The 19,051-nt window shown below is 61.5% G+C and overlaps 3 protein-coding genes across 9 annotated transcripts in view; 2 read left to right on the forward strand and 1 right to left on the reverse strand.

The window, feature by feature from the left end:
• The window catches only part of PIEZO1 (piezo type mechanosensitive ion channel component 1 (Er blood group)), a 56,942-nt gene extending 54,450 nt beyond the window's left edge, over positions 1 to 2,492 (forward strand). For all 4 annotated transcript variants that reach the window (XM_055412957.2, XM_055412959.2, XM_055412960.2 and 1 more), the window contains 7 exons: positions 679 to 867; positions 960 to 1,052; positions 1,132 to 1,304; positions 1,427 to 1,549; positions 1,626 to 1,705; positions 1,797 to 1,986; positions 2,086 to 2,492. In XM_055412957.2, coding sequence (XP_055268932.2) covers positions 679 to 867; positions 960 to 1,052; positions 1,132 to 1,304; positions 1,427 to 1,549; positions 1,626 to 1,705; positions 1,797 to 1,986; positions 2,086 to 2,335 — 1,098 coding nt within the window. In that variant the 3' untranslated portion in view covers positions 2,336 to 2,492. The remainder of the gene's footprint in view (positions 1 to 678; positions 868 to 959; positions 1,053 to 1,131; positions 1,305 to 1,426; positions 1,550 to 1,625; positions 1,706 to 1,796; positions 1,987 to 2,085) is intronic.
• Positions 2,454 to 9,603, reverse strand: CTU2 (cytosolic thiouridylase subunit 2). Of its 3 annotated transcripts, none has more exons than XM_055412962.2 (15): positions 9,314 to 9,603; positions 8,588 to 8,665; positions 6,571 to 6,649; positions 6,339 to 6,398; positions 5,202 to 5,262; positions 4,683 to 4,792; positions 4,304 to 4,569; positions 4,086 to 4,221; positions 3,840 to 3,971; positions 3,489 to 3,580; positions 3,304 to 3,398; positions 3,076 to 3,205; positions 2,877 to 2,943; positions 2,724 to 2,782; positions 2,454 to 2,645 (listed from the first exon to the last, which is right to left on the reverse strand). In XM_055412962.2, the coding sequence occupies exons 1-15, from the start codon at positions 9,376 to 9,378 to the stop codon at positions 2,570 to 2,572; spliced, it is 1,506 nt and encodes a 501-aa protein (XP_055268937.1). In that variant the 5' UTR covers positions 9,379 to 9,603; the 3' UTR covers positions 2,454 to 2,569. The 3 variants fall into 3 exon arrangements, with proteins under 3 accessions (XP_055268937.1, XP_088686704.1, XP_088686703.1); XM_088830578.1 differs by lacking the exon at positions 9,314 to 9,603 and adding an exon at positions 8,822 to 9,222; XM_088830577.1 differs by lacking the exon at positions 9,314 to 9,603 and adding an exon at positions 8,808 to 9,222.
• On the forward strand, positions 9,527 to 17,552 carry RNF166 (ring finger protein 166). Of its 2 annotated transcripts, XM_088830579.1 has the most exons (7): positions 9,531 to 9,774; positions 11,060 to 11,161; positions 13,590 to 13,746; positions 15,077 to 15,189; positions 15,583 to 15,697; positions 15,787 to 15,894; positions 16,548 to 17,552. In XM_088830579.1, the coding sequence occupies exons 1-7, from the start codon at positions 9,620 to 9,622 to the stop codon at positions 16,611 to 16,613; spliced, it is 816 nt and encodes a 271-aa protein (XP_088686705.1). In that variant the 5' UTR covers positions 9,531 to 9,619; the 3' UTR covers positions 16,614 to 17,552. The 2 variants fall into 2 exon arrangements, with proteins under 2 accessions (XP_055268938.1, XP_088686705.1); XM_055412963.2 differs by lacking the exon at positions 11,060 to 11,161 and having other exon boundaries at positions 9,527 to 9,774.
• The last annotated feature ends 1,499 nt before the right edge of the window (positions 17,553 to 19,051 follow it).

A 19,051-nucleotide genomic window follows, 5' to 3' on the forward strand; every position in this document is an offset into this window, starting at 1 on the left:
TTGACTTGTGTATGTCCTAAAAAAAAAAAAAAAAGCCTCTGTGGCCTTTCATATCTCCTGGGTGTGCACTTAGGAGCAGAACCGTGTCTCTGGGGGCCCCCTTCCGGGCCCTGTGGCTGTGGCGTGGCAGGGACGCCAGCCTGCTTGCCCCACACCCTCACGTGTCCTGGCAGGGTAGGGAGGTGTCTCACGGTGCTTCTCCGTTTCACCTGGTGACTTGTTTCCCATCAAGCATCTCTCCCTGTGCTTGTTGGTCACCTGTGTATCATTGTCTTTGGAGAGAGTCTGTCCAGGTTTCTCCCTGGTTCGTTCTTTGGTGGTTTTTTGTCATTGTGAGGGTTCCTTATGCATTCTGGAAATTAGACCCTCATCAGGTAGACCTGCCCTGAAAGCATCTACTGCTTTAGGTCTCCTATGAGTTCATCTTTGTCAAGGGATGTGGGTGACCAGCGCCCTCTGTGGCAAAGACTTTCCTTCCCCAAGGCCTCAAGGTGAGGGTCTGGTTCTGGCTTTGGGTTCTACTCCCTGGTCAGCTGTCTTCACCACTATGGCTTCAGTTTCAATGTATAGTCAAGGCTTGACTTTGTGGGGTCACAGGGGAGCCTGAGGCCACGATGCCTGCTGCCAGGGCCTGGCATGGGGCCAGGCGGGTGACCTGTGTTTATCCTCCACCCCCAGAAATACCCGCAGCCCAAGGGGCAGAAGAAGAAGAAGATCGTCAAGTATGGCATGGGCGGCCTCATCATCCTGTTCCTTGTGGCCATCATCTGGTTTCCGCTGCTCTTCATGTCCCTGGTGCGCTCTGTGGTCGGCGTCGTCAACCAGCCCATTGATGTCACCGTCACCCTCAAGCTGGGTGGCTACGAGGTGAGCATTGTGAGGGGGCCTGGCTCCACGTGGCTGCCGGTGGCGGGGCTGGGGGCCTCTCTGGGCACCGGGTCACTGTGTCTCCTCACCAGCCCCTGTTCACCATGAGCGCCCAGCAGCCGTCCATCGTGCCCTTCACGCACCACGCCTACGAGGAGCTGTCCAAGCAGTTTGACCCCCACCCGGTGAGTGGCCCCGCGTGCATCTGCCTAGGGTGGGAGGGGGGCCCAGCTGCTCCCCACTGAGATGCCGCCCTGCACCCAGCTGGCCATGCAGTTCATCAGCCAGTACAGCCCCGAGGATATCGTCACGGTGCACATCGAGGGCAGCTCCGGGGCACTGTGGCGCATCAGCCCGCCGAGCCGGGCGCAGATGAAGCGGGAGCTGTATAACGGCACAGCCGGCATCACCCTGCGCTTCACCTGGAACTTCCAGAGGTGCATCCTGGGGGGGCACCCCACCCTGCATTTCACCTGGAACTTCCAGAGGTGCATCCTGGGTGGGGGGCAACCTCAAGGGGTCACACACCCCACTGGGTCACACTGTGCCCCTGATGTAGGGACCTGGCCAAGGGCGGCAGCGTGGAATACACCAACGAGAAGCACACCCTGGACCTGGCTCCCAACAGCACCGCCCGGCGGCAGCTGGCCAGCCTGCTGGAAGGCACCTCAGACCAGTCTGTGTGAGTGGATGGGGGGCTGGGGCGTGGAGGCCACAGGAGGGCTGGAGCAGACCTGACTTACCACTTCTCCCCACAGGGTCATCCCTCACCTCTTCCCCAAGTACATCCGTGCCCCCAACGGGCCTGAAGCCAACCCCGTGAAGCAGCTGCAGCCCAGTGAGCGGGGCTGGGGTTCCGGGTGGGGGTGCTGGCCGCGCCTGCGGCCCTGGACAGCTGGGGGCCCTGACACCTCCTGGTTCCCACCTAGATGAGGAGGCTGACTACCTTGGCGTGCGTATCCAGCTGCGCAGGGAGCGTGTGGGCACAGGGGCAGCTGGCTTCCTCGAGTGGTGGGTCATTGAGCTGCAGGACTGCCAGGCAAACTGCAACCTACTGCCCATGGTCATCTTCAGTGACAAGGTCAGCCCGCCCAGCCTGGGCTTCCTGGCCGGCTATGGGTAAGTGTGGCAGGGCCAGGGGGCGGGTGGGGGTGGGTTGGGGTGGGGTGCAGGCCAGCGGCAGCCCTGAGGCTCACTTGCCCACCCACCTGCCCCCAGCATCATGGGGCTGTACGTGTCCATCGTGCTGGTCATCGGCAAGTTCGTGCGTGGCTTCTTCAGCGAGATCTCGCATTCCATCATGTTTGAGGAGCTGCCATGTGTGGACCGCATCCTCAAGCTCTGCCAGGACATCTTCCTGGTGCGGGAGACGCGGGAGCTGGAGCTGGAGGAGGAGCTTTACGCCAAGCTCATCTTCCTGTACCGCTCGCCCGAGACCATGATCAAGTGGACGCGCGACAAGGAGTAGAGCCACTGCGGGTGGAGTCGAGGCCCCGGCCTGATGCTGCTGTCACAGGAAGCCGCGGCCCGCCCGGTGCAGGACTGCTGGCCCTTCCCGTTGTCCCCCACCCCCACGCGTACTGTAGTTTTCTAATTAAAACGTTTTTATTTATACAAACGGGCAATCATATGCTGCCTGCCTGGCCTTGCCTGCCTTCCTGCTCCTGGGGGGGTCTCCTGTCCCAGGCGCTGGTCCGCGAGCTCAGCTCTCGCCAGTCCCAGCCTCATCTTCGCTGTCCCCCAGCAGGTACTCCCGGACCTCCTGCTCGGCCGTGGCCCTGGGGGAACCACATGGTAGGAACCAACACCCAGATGGACTCCTCCTATGCTCCCTCCCCCAGCAGAACAGGCAGTACCTCTGGCTGCGGAGCTGGGCCTCGGACAGGATGTAGGGTGGCAAGGGCTCCAAGGAGGGCTGCAACAGAGAGTCAGCAAGGCCGAGGGGCTGCATGGCACAAGGCTGGCCAGTGCCCACCTGTTCCTCACCCAGCAGAGAGGTGGCCACTCACCAAGTCCTTCATGTTCACTCGGCAGCCGTAGCACAGCTGCTCCATCACCTGGGCCCGGGGGTCCTCCCTGCAGAGCACAGCTGGACTGAGCACCTGGCCCGGCCCTCAGTGAGGACCCGAGGGCGCACCCACACCGTGCAGCCCCGAGGTGCCGACCACAGCGGGGTGGGGGGCACAACAGGACGAGGCAGGGACTCACCTCCTGCAGCAGCCGGGGGCCCCGCCTGTTCCGGCACAGCAGCAGGGCCCGGCAGCCACCCTGGCCTGTGCAACAGAGGGCTGCATCTGGGGGAGATGTGAGGTCTGAGCCCCAAAAGCCGTGGCGCTGTCTGCAAACAGAGAGAAGCTGAGAGGACCTCAGGGGCAACAAAACCCCAAGAGCACTCACGGGTGCCCCGCCCTAGCACTGTGCAAGGTGAGGACGTACCAGCAGTGTCGACGTCTAGCGTGCACAAGCAGAGCAGGCAGCGGGGGCCAGCAGCACAGCCGTCCCTGGGGGCCTTGACCAGCTTCTCGCTTGTCCTGGGTGTGGGGACAGGGCTCTAAGACACTGCTGGCTTGGGGCTCGACCCTGCCAGTGCCCCCCTACCCCCAGTACCCATATGCACCCACCTGTATACGGTGCTGACCGTGGAGGGGAACTGGGCCTGCAGTCTGAGGATGAAGGCCTCCATCAGCCGGTGGATGCTGGCCTTCTCGGGCACCTAGGAGCAATGAGACAAAGGGGAAGCTGTGGCACAGGCCCTACCTCAGAGGAGTGTCAACCCTGGGCTTCACAGCATCAGCCCTGAGAGTCTGCTGTGGAGCAAGCCAGGTGCCCCACTTCTAGGGCACCCCCGCTGTTCAATCAGGCACCCTGACAGCCCATCCTGCTCGTCACCCCACCCCACCAACCCCCACTCCAGGAGTGAAGGGACGCCCCATGTGGGCTCCACTACGGCAAGGGGCATGCACGCTGCCCACCTTGGTGTCCAGGGCTGGCGTGCAGACAGAAGGCACGGCAAACAGGCGGTTGTAGAAGGCGACCTCCTTCAGCGTGTGCTCGCGCATGGGCCGTACCACCACCACGTCACCATGTCGCTCGTCTGAGAAGCCCTGGGGGCGGTGAGGGGGACAGTGCTCCTCGCTGTACTCGGCCGTTCCTGCCTGCTGGGGGATCCCAAGCTCTCCCCGCCTCCTGGGTGACCCCTGGGCAGCTTGCAGGCGCACCGTGTCCCAGGCGATGAAGGCCCCTCTCCCCAGCGCCAGACTGGTCATGAGCTTGATGGCCAGGCGGGTGCAGCTGTCCCCCGTCATGACCTTGGAGTAGCCGTGGTTCCGGGCCACGTGGAGAATCAAGTGGGTCCTGTGGATTGAGGTGGGAGGTCTCAGGAGCCCAGGCAGGCAGGCAGGCCCAGATCTCAGGGGGCAGGGCGAGGCGGACTCACCGCAGGGTCTGCAGAAGCTCCTCCTTGGCGGTCAGTGTCTTCACTGAGTCAAACAACCTGGACAGTGCCTGGGTCTGGGCGGTTGTGGGTGGCCCAGTGGAGCTGTGGGGGTCCTGAGAGCAATGCTGGCTCTGCCGCTCCACCCCGTCGGCCCCCAGTGCGTGCTGCTGCTGCAGGAAACTGTCCACGGCCGCCTTGTAGGCTCCCTCCGTCCCCGCCGGCTCCTGGGCTGAGCAGCGCAGCACGGAGGGGGGCAGACTGAACACCTGCGGGAGGGGCAGAGCCGTGAGGCCCACCCCATGTGGGGGAAGCAAACCCGTGCCCCTTGGGGACACCCAGTGCTCACCCCCAGGCCCTCTAACAGGGACGGCCCACCCACCTCTTCCAAGGCCACAACATGCCATGGGAAGCCAGTGGTCTGCAGGACTAGCTTCACCTCCGCCAGAGTTTTCGCTCTGTCCTCGGGGCTCTGGCCGCAGAGGGCTCCCTCTGAGACCCGCAGGCAGGAAAAGAGAGTCAGGCTTAAAGAGATGCAGACAGTATTCAGGACCAACAGCCCTGTGCCCTGGGGGCAGCAGTCTCTGAACGCTGACCTGTCTCCTCGAGGGGCATTTTCAGAGAGGCTGGTGAGTTCTCTGGGCATGGGGTGGAGGCCGGAAGGGCAGGTCCCCTCAGGCAATGAACTCGCCCTTCTCACTCAGTGCCCTGGACCCTGTGGTGGACACTCAGCAGACGTTCTTGCCCAACCCTGGATGGTCTGAGACTTAGGACGGCAGCAGTGCTGTCTGCCGAACAAGCTCACTGTCTCCAGAGAAACGCCCCCAGGAGGGCTTCCCGTGGGCACAGTGCCAGCAGTCAGCAGGCCCACCCGAACACCAGGGCCCAGGAGGAGACGTACCATCAACGTAGACAACCCCTGGGACGAAACGCAGTCTCTTGGCAGAATCTCGACTCAGGCCCTGGCGGGATGTGACAGGGCCTCAGCTCCAAGGCCAGAAGCCACCGGGCACTTTGCTGCAGAGACTCTGCTCCTTCCAGACCGAGGGCCCCCAGGAAAGGGCAGTAGTGTCCCCTGTGCTGTACCAGACTCCACGCAGGCCCACAGGGAGGAGGCACAGCCCAACACGCTTCAAAGCGGCACTACCTGGGGTACCTCTGTCCCCCTCCAAGTAAAACCCACCCTCAGAGCCTGTCTGTGCCTCCTGGCAACACCCCAAGAAGCCCCTGCCAAGCCCTTCAGACCACTCAGAGCAAGAAGAGACGACAGCAAGGAATCTCTGGTCACGGGGAAGAGCACCGCCGGGCACGTGCTGGAGGGAGGCGGCTGGTCTCACACTCTCTGGCCAGGTTGAGGGAACCAGGAGGCAATGGCAGAAAACCAAGCACAGAAGTGCTGCCTCCAAGAAGCCCTGGTACAGGCCACACCACTGCTCCTTAGAGAGCGAGCAAGGTACAGGTATGTGCCACGCGGGTCAAGGTCTCCCAAGCGCCCCAGGGCTACCAGGAGGAGTCCCGCTGCCTCCAGTGCCCAAAGTGGGCCTGTGGATGGGCCAAAGCACCGCCCCCATGCCCCTTGTCTCTCCACTGACAACCCTCAAGACCCTGCCCCTGCCTCTCCGAGCCCCACCTTATACTGCTCATGGAAGCCACCTTGACCCCCGAGCCCTTCCAAGGTCCCTGGGGCACTTGCTCTTGCTTCACTGTCTTGTTCCAGACACCCTCCCTGGACCAGGGGAACGCCCCTGGATGCCTCAAGGGGCGTTTTGCCCTGGTGCCACCCTGATGCCACCCTGGTGCCTGGTGCTGTCCAGCAACACATGTCTGCATTCGAGCAAACGGACAGGGTGCTAAACCCGGATATGGCTGGGCACTCCCCATGCCACTCCAGGGCCGGCATCCACGTGCCCACATCTAAGAGCCCCGAGCATCCTGGCTGGGAAGGGGACCTTTCCAGCCCTAAGCAAGAGTCCCTTGGTGCCAGCCCCCCACACTGGATCCTGGCTAGGCGTGGCAGGAGGGTGGTGTGGAGACATACCTCAAGTACCTGCCAGACCATAGAGCTGGATGAAGGCCCCCCAGACCACGCCAAGAGCACCTGCAGAAGAAGGAACATCACTGGGGGCACCGCACCTCCAACATGGCCCCCCATCTCTGCCCACGGATGTCTCCGGACCTGAATCCCCCAAGAGTCCGGGTGTGCACCCACGGGAAGGGCTGGCACAATGTGGCTGGGACAGGCCGCCTGCGAGGGGGGCGCCACACCCTACCTTTTCTCCTGGGAAGATCAGCCTGTTCTTCCCCAGCATGGCTCTGAACTTGTGGACGTACAATGCCTTGAAACAGTCCCTGCAACAAAGACACCAGCAGCTGCGGCAACACAGCCCAGGCCACCCACCAACACTTCACAGGCTGACAGCCTCAGAGTCCGCCAGGTTACATTTTCCTTCAGCAATTTCCACCCTTAAAGCAACGTCTTCACATTAAAAGCTGCACCCAAAGATGGGTGAGGGTAGAAATAAAAAAAAAAAATGGAAGAAAAGAAAGGAAAAAAGGAAGAGAAAGAGACAGAAGGGAAGAAGGAGAAAGAAAGGAGGAAAGAGAAGAAAGAGAGAAGAGAGACAAGCAAAGAGAAAGCAAGCTCCCTCCCCAGCAACCCAGCAGGCAGCCACGTGGAGCAGAGGGCCCGGAGCAGGGGGCCCTGAGCAGAGGGACCTGAGCGGAGGGGAGCAGCGCTGCCCCGGACAGCGGCCAAGCCTGGGGCTGTGCCTCCACAGCATTTCCTTCTTCCTGGTCAGATGATCTAATGTCACAACAGCCCCCAACACAGAACAGGCCCTGCTTATGAACAGCTGACCAAACACCCCATGGAAACTTTGTGGACAGTAACTCAACAGCAGAACACTGAGACTCCAGGGACCCCAGGGGATCTGCCACGGGGTGGCTCCTGGAAGGTCAGTGCCCCGGGAGGTTCCTTGGGCAGATATGGATGCTCACAGTGGCAGAGAGGACCCAGCAGCTGCCACAGCCGTGCCCCCTACAGCACCATGAGGCCCCGGAAACCACGCTCTCCCTCTGGTCAGGCAAGGCAAGGGCTTCCTACATGCTGACCTTCTCCACCAATGAGGAACTTGCTCAAAACTCAGACTGCCAAAATCTGCAACCTGGAAGATCAGCCTGTCACCTCTTTCCAGACTAAGCAAGCAGGGGAGGGGAGCCCTGGGCCCAGGAGTCACTGTGACCTCTCTCCTCCTCATCGGGGAGCTCTCCAAGCAGACTGGAGAGACCGTCATTTCCAGACACTCTTATGTGGTTAAAGCAGTGACTTTTGTATCTAAAACATATTCCCTGACAGCACACAGCAAATCTACTTGGCCCCGCATAAATGGGCAACTGTGAGAAAGTTTGGGAGAAAACAACTTATTCCATCCCTTTGGCTTCTTTTTCAGAAACTTAGTAAGTAGAGTCCGATACTTTGGGAGACCAACTTAAAATGTGAGCTGATCAAACAATTCAATGTGTTTGTTTGCCATGCATGTCATGTCACCAGAATTTCATAAAGCAGGTGACAAGCCTGACCCCTGTGGAGCTATGGACCCCATGAACATGACCAGACACTGAAAGTTATGATTCACGGGCAACGTGACAGGGCCACAGACAGCTTCAGATCAGACGGAACATGCTAGGCCTCTCTGGGACCAGCCCCTGCTCCTGTCCAGAGGTCCCCCCACGGATTGCCCCTGGTGGTCCAGTGGCTAAGAGTTTGTGCTCCCAATGCAGGGGCCTGGGGTCCATCCCTGGTCAAGAAACTAGATCCCACATGCCTCAACTAAGACCTGATAGAGCCAAATAAAACAAAAAAACCCCAAAGGTGCCCCCACAGCTGGGAGGTCAGAACGCCCACCTTTATCCCTCTCTCTCTCACAAGTAATACAGGCAACACACAGAACGCCTGCCAGAGAGCCCAGGGTGCTCCAAGCTGCCCCTGGATACGTTCCAGCTGCCCTGAAGAGCTCTTCTCACCTGCACCACACTCCTCTTCACCTTTGCTCCCAACTCTCTCTGTAAGCGCCACCCAGACCTTCCTGCAACCTGATGCACGCCTGGATGATGGGAGAACGGCACTCACACAAGAACTGACACCCATAGCCATACACACACATTCACCCACCCCTGGATATTAGGAGTAAAATGCTTTCCAAAGCAAGAAATAAAGCCGCAGAAATGGAGGCAGTCCTGGTTACTGAGACCGTGTGTGCCGGGTCAACTTCCACCTCCAGGCCTCACCTGCAGAAGGCGTCTCCAGCCCGGATCACCACCACAGGCAGGCCTTCCGTGCACTTCACACACTTCTGATCCCGGGTTCTGAGGCATTGGGAGAAGAGAGACCAGGACACTGATCACAGGTGCTCAGGGGCTTCAGGGAGGCAGCAGCCGGTTTCTCATCCCAAGCTGTTGTACCAGAGAGGCCATGGGGGGTGGGGGTGGGGGTGGGGGGAGCCTGCACCTCACAGACCGGACCTTGTATCTTCTCCAGACTACCCCTCTGAGGAAACACCAGGACCCTAAGGGGATTTCAGTTCGTCAAAGCCAGCTCAGTGGGCTCTGTCTCTTAGGGCTGGCACGAGAAGAGAGACAGCTCGCTCTGGGAGGCCCTGGAAGGGAGAACTGGAACCAGAGTGCAGAAGCCGCCAGTAGGCCGACTTTCCCCGCCATGTAAAGACAGTTTGGTCAGAGGCAGAACCAATCCACTGGCTACAAAAATTAGAGGCGCGAGCGCGCCAAGTGTTCACCACGGGCTTGCCAGGCACTCCCCGCGTGCTGAGGAGCGAGGTCCACCCCACACCAGAGATTTCTGGACTCCCAGGACCCGCCCTAGGCGGTCTCCGGGCTTCCCGGAGCGTGGTCTCCGAGACTGAGCGCAAAGCGCGTACAGGCTGGCCCTCGGGGCAGGGCTCGCCGCCTGCCGGAGGGTCGGAAAGGAAGCGGCGGGTGCAGCTGCCCAACTTTTACCTAAGGCGTGGAGGCGGCGGCCCCTTGGGGGCGGACTCCCGGTACTCCTCTGACATCTCGCACATGGCAGCGCCGTGTCGCGCAGCAGACAGCTTCGACGGCAGAGGCGGTGCGCATCCCGATACGTCACCTAGGCGCCGGCGCGAGGGACGGTCGCTCTCTATGACGTCAATACGACGCCGGCGCAGCCGTGACGCTCGAGCCGGGGGCGGGCGCTCCTTCTGATGTCAACTCGGCGCCGGCGCGGCCGTGACGCGCAGGCCGAGCCGGGACAGGGGCGGCGGCGGCGGCGGGCCGGGCCCCGGGATGGCGATGTTCCGCAGCCTGGTGGGCTCGGCTCAGCAGCGCCAGCCGCCGGGCGGGCCCGCGGGCGGCGACAGCGCCCTGGAGGCGCAGTACAGCTGTCCCATCTGCCTGGAAGTCTACCACCGGCCCGTGGCCATCGGCAGTTGCGGCCACACGTGAGTGCGCTGGCCTCAGGGAGGCCGCGGGGTCGGGCGCCGCCGCGGGGGGGTCTGAGGCCACCCCAGCGCGCGAGGACTTGGGGGGCGAGGGGCTCCACGCGCAGCGCCGTTTCTGCCCTCTGGGCACGTCCATCCGCTTCAGCCCAGCGTCCTGCCCGCCCGCCCCGGGCGCTCGACCCCGATCACCCCGTCGGCAGACAGGGCCGATCTGCAGCTTTGCCCGGTCTCGTGTGCCAGGAGCCGCTGACGGCCTCGGCGGGCCTCCCTGGGAACTCAAAGGGCAGCGGGCGCGACCTCTGTGCCGGTCGCCTTCCATCTGGTCTAGTGGAGACTGGGGTGGGCAATTGTAAATAAATGCTTTGTGGCTTTTGCTGTCAACTATTTTTTGGATCCGCTGTCAGCTTGTCGTGACTGCAGAGGAGAGGAGTTCCCTAAAGTTTGGACAAAGGCTTGCTTGGAGTCTGGTGTTGTTTTGTTTTGATGGAGAACTTGGGTCACCATGGGTCACTGAGCAGCCAGGCAGGCTGGCCCTCGGTCGACCAGATGCCACACACCTTGCTAGGGTTTCAAGCTGCACCAGGGCCAGTTGTTTCAGGAACACAAACCTGAGGATGTGGCTCTTCTCCTAGCAGAGAGCTGCACTCCTGTCTTCTGGGAGCTGCCAGCCTGGTTGGGAGGGGCCTGAGATCAGTGTGTGGTCTCCAACTCTCCAGAAGGCTGAATAACACAGCTCTTGAGTGAAATTAGCAGGGTGGGAGAAGGGGCAGGAGGGCTTGACTGGCTGGGGAGCTGCTGAGGAGGTGGGCTGAGGTCCAGGATAGTAGGAGGCCCCAGAACATTTTGCAAACAATGGCAGCTGGCCTAGGAGGTTCTTGATGCAAAAAGAGGGAACTGGAACTGCCAGGTGTGTATGCTGTGTATCCTCAGGCTGCAGGACGGTGTGAGGAGTCGGGACGCCTTCACACACACAGTGCAGGTGGCACAGACACCCACCTGCGCACCCTGGGAGAGCGCTGCTGACTAGTCCTGAAGGCGCTGCGCCTCACTTTTTCATGCTGTTTGTAACATTTTGGCAGGGGCAGCCTTTGAACAGCACCTCTTTCGTCAACACACACCAGTGGGTGTTGTCACAGTGTGTTCTGCTTCTTCCAACCGATCGTTGAGAGAGCTGCAGAGCTTGTCTTGGGGCCCAATTTTAGAAAGCCTTTCCTGGGCTTAGGATTTCTATCAGTACTCACCCAGCCCTAGACACAAGCCTTTTTTCCCAAATAAGTCTTTTTAGAATACAGAACTACACAAACTGCTGTGAAAGCATATTCTTCTATAATACCCTCTCCCCACACTTTTCTTGGCAGAATCAGATCCCGCTCCTCCTGTTCCTGAGGCTGGTCCTGCAGCAGCCTCTTCTTCAGCTTCTGCCTTGGAAATATTTTCTTTCTGACCCTATGTGCTGATGTAAACCTCCTGGCTGTTTACCTCTGCTGCTTACTTTCTATAAATTTCTTGTCCGATGTTTTGAAGGCGTGTGCACAAACAAACACGAAAGATTTAAAGACACACCTTTCCTTAAAAAGTCTGCTGGTGGTCTGGTTATCCACCTCACCCCACAGCTACCTGACTAAGCAGTTTCCTTCCACAAAATAGGTTTTCTGGAGGTGACAGCACAACCCTGCCTGGGCCTGGACTCCTGCTCCAGCACCAGACAGAAGGGGGACAGGTCACAGGGAGGGCTTTCCAGCAGGACCCCAGAGGCAACGGGGCTCCTCAGTGGAGACTGTGGAAGCACTCCCAGAAGTCCCCAGAGGAAGCCAGTAATCTGTCACACTCAGGGGATGCCCTGGGCAGTAAGCCGCATCTGGAACCAGAAGCCACCTGGCTGTTTCTAACGCTCTGACGAAGCCTCCCCTAGTGCCAGTGTATTTGGGCCAGAGTTCTGCCTGGGCCGCCTCCAGCCACTGTGCCTCTTCTGTTGCCCTCTCTGGTCAGTGCCATCACATTGTCCCCTGCTTAAGTGTCCCTATGTGCAGTCTGTTAATGAATAGAAGTTGTAGAAAAACTGGCACACTCATGCATAAGGAGACGCGTAGGGAATAGTGGTAACAGACATTTTCTGAGTCCTCCCTGCTTGCAGAGGCCTGGGAGACAGGTGCTGTTACTCTTCCAGCACAAGGAAAAGGAGATTGGGGCGACCAAGGGCAATCCCCAGGTGTTCAGCAAAGCCGAGGCTGGAGCTCAGGCTAATGGGTCAGGCCAGCCTCTCACCCCTGTCACTGAGGCCCCTTCTGTGGCCACAGACCACAACACCTGTGGGCCAGTGCCTGCAGAGACCTGGGACTGCCAAGCATTTGCCAGCCTGGAGCAGGCTTCTCTACTCAGTTCACAAGGCCTCTGTCCACCAGCTCAGTGGCCTGATAGACTTGGGTCCCAGGCGGCTCCCCTGTGTCTGTGCAGGGGGTGACCAGTGTGGGCAGCACTGGAGTGATGGGCCCATGCAGAAGAGGCTCCGGCCAGCTGATGGGCGGCCCCCCACCCCCTAACCAGGTCTCCGTGCACCTGCCAGGGCAGGGGCCATGCTGCACCTCGTTCTGCCCCCGGCTCCTTAGGGAGTAAAACAGGAGCTGGCAGTGTGGCGAGCGCGTCAGGCGGGGCTCGTCCTGCTTCTGGGACTGCAGCTTCCCTGCCTCCCCTCCCCACCAGGCGCCCCCTCCCAACCCGAGGCTGGTTTGTCCTGGGAACACCCTCGGCCTGGCGCTCTGCAAGCTTCCTCCAGCTCCTTGTGGCTTAGGGGATACATCCTCTCACTGAAAGCACACAGAGGTGGCTGCACGGAAGCCAGGATACAGGAGAAGGGCCTCTGGATCGCCTGAGGTGCCTCTTCCTGAGAAGAGGTGAAAGTCTGAGGCGGAAGGACGGGGACCCTGTGCTCAGCTGGGCCGTCTGTACCCCAGAAATGCCCGCAGCCTCACCTGCCTGACCCGCAGGGAACAGTGCAAACCCCGATGCCCGGCAGGGTCTGTGCGGGCCGCCAAGCTGTCACCTTTCTTGCGGGGCTGAACCTGTGGGCTGTGGACGAGGCTCCAGTCTCTGCTGAGCAGATCTCTCAGCACTTCCTACAAGGCCAGACCAAGCTGGTCCTGAGGTCAGGCTCTCAGTCCCTCTTGTCCCCCAGCTGAGAATGTTTGACCTGCGGTGTATGCTCTTCGCAGCACAGGGCTGGTTGTGAACACAAATTGCTGTGGCCAAGCACCCTCAGGTGCTGGACACAGCACCTCCAGAGACGTGGCTGAGAACTCAGAGCCAAGAGGAGCCTGGGTGCCTGGGCACAGCCCCTCTGCCACCCTGCCTCTGCTCAGGCCAGGCCCGAGGCCTGCTTGCCTGGGGACAGGGCATGCCCCAAGACTGGTGACACTCCCTGAGCAGCCTTGGCCCTGCTCCGTCCAGTGAGTGCTGGGCCCTGAGGCCCTGTGGTTTCCTCTCAGCACTGGGGGTTAGTGATTTTACCCCCAGACTTAGTGGGTGGAGGGCCTCCTCAGTCTCCCATGCTGTCCTGGAGCCCCCGAGGTGTTGTCATCACCCGTGGCAGTGAGATGGGCAGGGTGGGCCCTGGCCCTCCCAGAGCCAGTGCTCTTGCTGGGACCAAGTCTGGGGGCCAGCACAGGATAGGTGGTCACGGCTACAGCTGAGGAGCCCATGATGAGGCAGGGACAGGGTCATCTTTTAGCTAGATGGTGCCCACCCCACCTGCAGGCCCCACACAGAAGCACCTGTTGATGTAGGGGCGTGCAGCCCTCAGGCCTGTGTCCCCCCTGCAGGTTCTGTGGGGAGTGCCTCCAGCCCTGCCTGCAGGTGCCGTCCCCGCTGTGCCCGCTATGCCGCCTGCCCTTTGACCCCAAGAAGGTAGACAAGGCTGCCCACGTGGAGAAGCAGCTCGCGTCCTATAAGGCGCCCTGCCGAGGCTGCAGTAAGAAGGTACTGGTTGGGCTCCTGGCGGGTGCGCGGGGGAACCGGGCACAGGCCACCCCCTGGTCCTGTTGAGCAACCTGCCGCTCCACTCACTTCCCGAGCATGGCCCAGGCTCTGGGCTATGGCCAATGCAGGGACGGGGGCTGAGCTGAGCCCACCCTAGACGCAGCCTAACACCCCAGTGACCCTCGCGCTGCAGGCAGTGACTGGGGCAGGCCCAGGCCCACCGTCCCTCCAGCACTCGAGCCCCCCAGCCCGCCCAACACCCACTGTTCCTGCAGGCAGGCACACCACCTCACAAGGGACCCAGCCTGGGAGCAGAACGTGAAGTGAGGTTTTCAGATTCCACCACTGCTCAGGTTAACAGGTTAACTCTCCTGAGTTACCACAGTAGGAAGTGGCCCTGGTTGCTCTGTCCTCAGGGTCAAAGGTCTGAATGTCCAGGGGCCTCCGGGCTCTCGTGCCCCTCCCTCCCAGCCCAAGAGCAGCATGAGGTGCCCCCGTGCTCAGTCTGTGTCGTGGTTCTTTCCACATGGGCGGGATCAGAAGGGCAAGCCTCATGCAGTGTCCCCAGCCCTGAGCAGAGGGGGGCCAGGCTGGTGTCAGGAGGCCCTCCCCCCATACCTCAGGCTCCCAGTGGGCACTCCTAGAGGCCCCTGCCCTGCCCCTGCCCCCTGGTTCCTGTTTGTGCCACCTGGGAGGGCTGCCTGGGCCTCTTCTTTTTCCCGCTCATTCCTGCCTGCCCCGGGCAGCCAGCGCTCCCCTGCTCTGCCCTGTTCCAAGCCAGTTCCGCCTCTGGCCAGAGTGTACCACCTGCTCATCGAGAAGGTTGTGTCACGTTTGCTTTCTACTCCTTAGTAAGGAGTTTTCAGCACATCTGACTGCTCAGAATTTTGTCTGCTGGCTCCCGTTACAAGGGGTAACTTTTCACAAGTAAACACCCTCCCATGGGACTTCCCTGGTGGTCCAGTGGCTAAGACTCCATGCTCCCAATGCAGGGGGCCTGGGTTCAGCCCCTGGTCAGGAAACTAGATCCTACAAGGCCCAGCTAAAGATCCCAAGTGGGGCAACTGAGATCCAGAGCAGCCAAATCAATCAATCAGTTAAACAAACAACTTTCCCATGTCCCCCAACTCCCCAGGGGCCCCGTCAGGGCTGCTTCCCGGAGGCCCCCTGCCCCTTGCATGATGACAGTGTGAGCTGTGAGCGCCTGCTTCTGGGTGCAGCTCTGCAGCTCTGGGTGCATCAGCCTCCTCCTCCAGCCAGGATGCTGGCCGGGGTGTCAGGAGCCAGGGGCTCAGCCCCCACCCCCTGGCCCTGCCCTCTCTCTTCCCAGGTGGCGCTGGCCAAGATGAGAGGGCACGTGTCCTCCTGCGTGAGGGTCCAGGAGCAGATGGCCAGCTGCCCCAAGTTCGTCCCCGTGGTACCCACGTCCCAGCCCATCCCCAGGTAGGCCCCGTGCAGGTCATCCTCTGTGGGCAGTTTCTGGCCTACGTCACAGGGTGGGCAGCGTGGCTCCACCCTGAGGAGGTGGGAGGGCTGTTGGGCCCCCTGCGGAGGGCCTCAACCCCTGCAGGTGGGGACCCAGGAGGGCCTGGCCCGGCCCACCTGTCACCCCCCAGTGGGGAGTGCAGTCCTTAGGCTGGGGCCGGACAGACACCACGCTGGGCGGGCAGCCACATGGAGGAAGGAGAGACTGGGAGTTACCAGGTGGGAGGTCCTGGTGGAACGTGCAGAGGAGGGCAGCGGCTCCACGACAGAGGGCCCACAGGGCGGGGGAGGGCGATCTGGCTGGGCCGTAGGAAGGGGGGCAGCACCACTCACCCCCCGCCCCCGCCCCAGCGCCGTCCCCAACAGGTCCACCTTCGCTTGCCCTTACTGTGGTGCCCGCAACCTGGACCAGCAGGAGCTGGTGAAGCACTGCGTGGACAACCACCGCAGCGACCCCAACCGTGTGGTAAGCCTGCCCGCCCCCGGGACCCTGCTCCCCACACGCACGGCCTCCCAGGCCCGTGGGCTCACCCCCACCCCCCGGCTCTGTCCCAGGTGTGTCCCATCTGCTCGGCCATGCCCTGGGGTGACCCCAGCTACAAGAGCGCCAACTTCCTGCAGCACCTGCTCCACAGGCACAAGTTCTCCTACGACACCTTCGTGGTGGGTGACCCGCCTTCCCCCCTGCCCCCCAGTGCTGGTGGTGGGTGGGTCTGCAGGGCCACTAGAGGCCTGGGGGCTCTGGGCTGTGTGGAGTGGGCCCCTCACCCACAGGCCAACCAGTTCTCCTCACTCGGGAGAACTCTCCCCGGTTTTGCACTGAGGCCTGGGGACACAGACCCTCCTTTCCCACTGGGAAATAGCCACATCCCACCTGTAGACGCTCCCCTCCTGTGCGCCCCCAGGCCTGCTCTTCCTGTTCCCCGCCAGCCTGCAGGCACCCAGCCTTGTAGGGCCCCTCCTTTGCTCCGCCTGCACCTGGTCCTGACGGTAGAAACATGGGGGTGCTGACCTCCCCCTCCCCCACCATCCTTGAATCTGGGGGGAAAGGACAGCTCTCGTTCCTTGCGTCTACCGTGCACAGTCTGTCCAGCCCTCCATCACTGGGTGCAGTGTCCTCAGGGCAGCTCGCTGCCCAGCCTTAAGGGCAGCCAGACCATCCACCACTAGTTGCCATGAGGTGCCCAGGACCCGTGACCATGAGGGCTGAATGGTGGCAGGACGGGGGGTACTGGACGCCGGTCTGTCTGAGGTGACCAGGCGGGGGTGGCCCTGAGAGACCACGGCATTCCGCCCAGCTCCGCCCCATCTTCCAGGACTACAGCATCGACGAGGAGGCCGCCTTCCAGGCTGCCCTGGCCCTGTCTCTCTCCGAGAACTGACGGTGCCACCACCGGCTGAGCCTTCCCACCTCCAAGGACAAACCTGCAAGCTCCTGCGCCCCGACCCGCCTGGGAAGGCGCCTCGAGGGCCAGGTAGAACCGCATCGCTGCCAGAGGAGAGGCCGCGTCCCCACCACCTGCGCTCCTGCTGAGCGCCACTGGCTCCTCGGTGCTCAGGCTGAGCACGTGGCCTCGTGGGGCGGCGAGTGCGGCCCCTGTCCGTGTCTCAAAGCCATGCTGTCCTCCCTGCCGAGAGGACCCTTCAGGCCCCGCCACGTCTGCAGGCCCCGCCACCCAGCAGGGACGCACAGGGGCCCAGCCCAGCACCTGGCAACGCTTCCCCCTCGCGCGCTCGGTACTGGCTTTTGTGATACCTAGAGGTTCTGCACTTTTCTATATTATCCGGTGTGATGACCTTTTCACGTTTTCTAGAGCAAAGACAGAGCAGTTACCCTTCATATTGCAATATCTGTGTTTGACTAGGAACAATAGTATTTTTATGGAACATTTACAAAATTATATTTTTTAAAAAAAACAATCAAAAATGAATGGTTGTGGGATAGGTGGGGTAAGGAAGGAAGAGACGGGACAATGGCTGTGCATGGGGACCAAGGTGACCACGTCCCTGGTCACCTTGCTGTTCCCCATGGTCCCTGTGATAACAGCCAGAAGAAATCCCAATGTCTGGCCACTTGTGGAGGCAGCTGGGTCTGCTCCTGGCCTCCCACCTGGGTCCCAGCCTCAGCCCCGCTGTCACTGTCCTGAAGCTGACCGCCTCCCACCCCAGGCAGGGCCACCCCCAATGGTGGCAGAATGTGGGGGCTGGGGCAGTGGCTGGTCAGGCCAGAAAATGCTCACTGGCACCTTCGTTTGGTTACTGGCATAAATTATTGCTGTCTTAAAAAAAAAATTTAAATAAAACATTTCAAAGCATCTCAAGCGGCCTGACCAGAGCATTTCTTTCAGCAAATATTAACAGCAGAGGGCTGGAGTGGGGTCAGGAGACTGTCCTCTGCTGCAGGCCTGTGGGCATGTGTCCCTCCCCAAGGAGTTCCACCTCAGAGGCTCCCACAGCCTCCCCAGGCAGCCGGCCAGGCTGTGCCCTCAGCATGTGCCCTCACTCCCCAGCCCGGGAGCTAGCCCTCCTCTCAGATATCTGTCCAGGGACAGTGGTCTCAGGCCAACATCAGTGCCAGGACCCCCCTGCTGCTTCCAGGTCACCACAGGCCTTTAAAACCTGGGGCCCTGCCGAGCTGTCCCTGCCTGCCTCCCCTGCCTGTGCCCTGGACCCTGCCCCTCAGGAGAAGGTGAGGCTCCCGCTGACCGTGGCAGGGCTGACAAGCAGAGGCCTCCACAAGAGGACCGTTCTGCCTGGGGCACAGTTAGCTGCTATAGAAAGCCTTCCTCAGGAGCCACCAGCACCCCGCCCCCCACCGACCACCCTGTGACCCAGCTGGCCACAGATGCCACCTACCAGCCTGTCCTTCCTGCTGCCTTCCAGAAGAGGCCGTGACATGATCCCAGGGGCCACCCAGGCCCAGCCTTGGCTTCCCTGGGGCTGGCAGGAAAGGAAGCTTGTGGCTGAAGTCCCCCCTCCTGCAGGAGGCTGAGGGGCTGGGATTCAGGCCCCTGTGCACAGGTAGGGGAGCCTCGGGGTGGCCCTGGCCAGTCCCCCAGGGCCTGGAGCCAGCGGGGGCAGTGCGGTGACCGCCCGGCTCCAGAGGCCAGGTGCAAACACAGCCCCGCATCCTCCCCCACCAGCCCAGCGCCTCACTCCACCACAACCCTCCTCTGCCCCTGGCAGTCATCAGTGCTGACCCCTCCAGGGCTGGCCACCCTGCCCCTGTCCAGGACCTATCGCTTCCTGCCCCCCACCCCAGAGCTGCCAGCACGTCGTGTCCAGTACACGTGTGGTTCTGGGGTCACTGGGCCCGTGTCCCAGCCCCAGTTCAGCCTCCAGCCCTGGGAGCAGGGCTGGCGGCAGCTACATTCTCCTTTCCTGGACACAGCCAGGCTGGTCAGCCACCCACCGGCTGCCTGGGGAGGACGGAGCTGTTCTCACGTGCCCATCACGACCCTTGGTGCCCACAGAGTCCTAGGGGCAGCCTCAGCAGGTCCTGACCTCACAGTGCCCTCAAGGAGGCGACGCCCGGGTTTCCGTCCCCGAGTATAGCCCTGTAGAGGCCTCAGCACCCACCATGTCAGCACACTGACCAAGGGCTCCCGGCCACAGCAGGCCGGCAGTCCCCAGGGGTGACGCCCAGGCTGCAGCGCCTCCTTCTGGACTCTCTCTGACATACCTGAGCACCACACGTCTGCCCACAAAACAAACTCCCTGGAAGAAGCCTTGAACTCCCTCACCACAAGGCAGCGCGGACTGCCTGGGCCCAAAGACACCTCCACACAGTGGGCCTGAGAACACATCCCCAGCAGCATGT

The sequence above is a fragment of the Moschus berezovskii genome, chromosome 22, assembly GCF_049115385.1.
Source record: "Moschus berezovskii isolate FMDL1 chromosome 22, NW_MosBer_1.0, whole genome shotgun sequence".
NCBI classification, from domain to species: Eukaryota; Metazoa; Chordata; class Mammalia; order Artiodactyla; family Moschidae; genus Moschus; species Moschus berezovskii.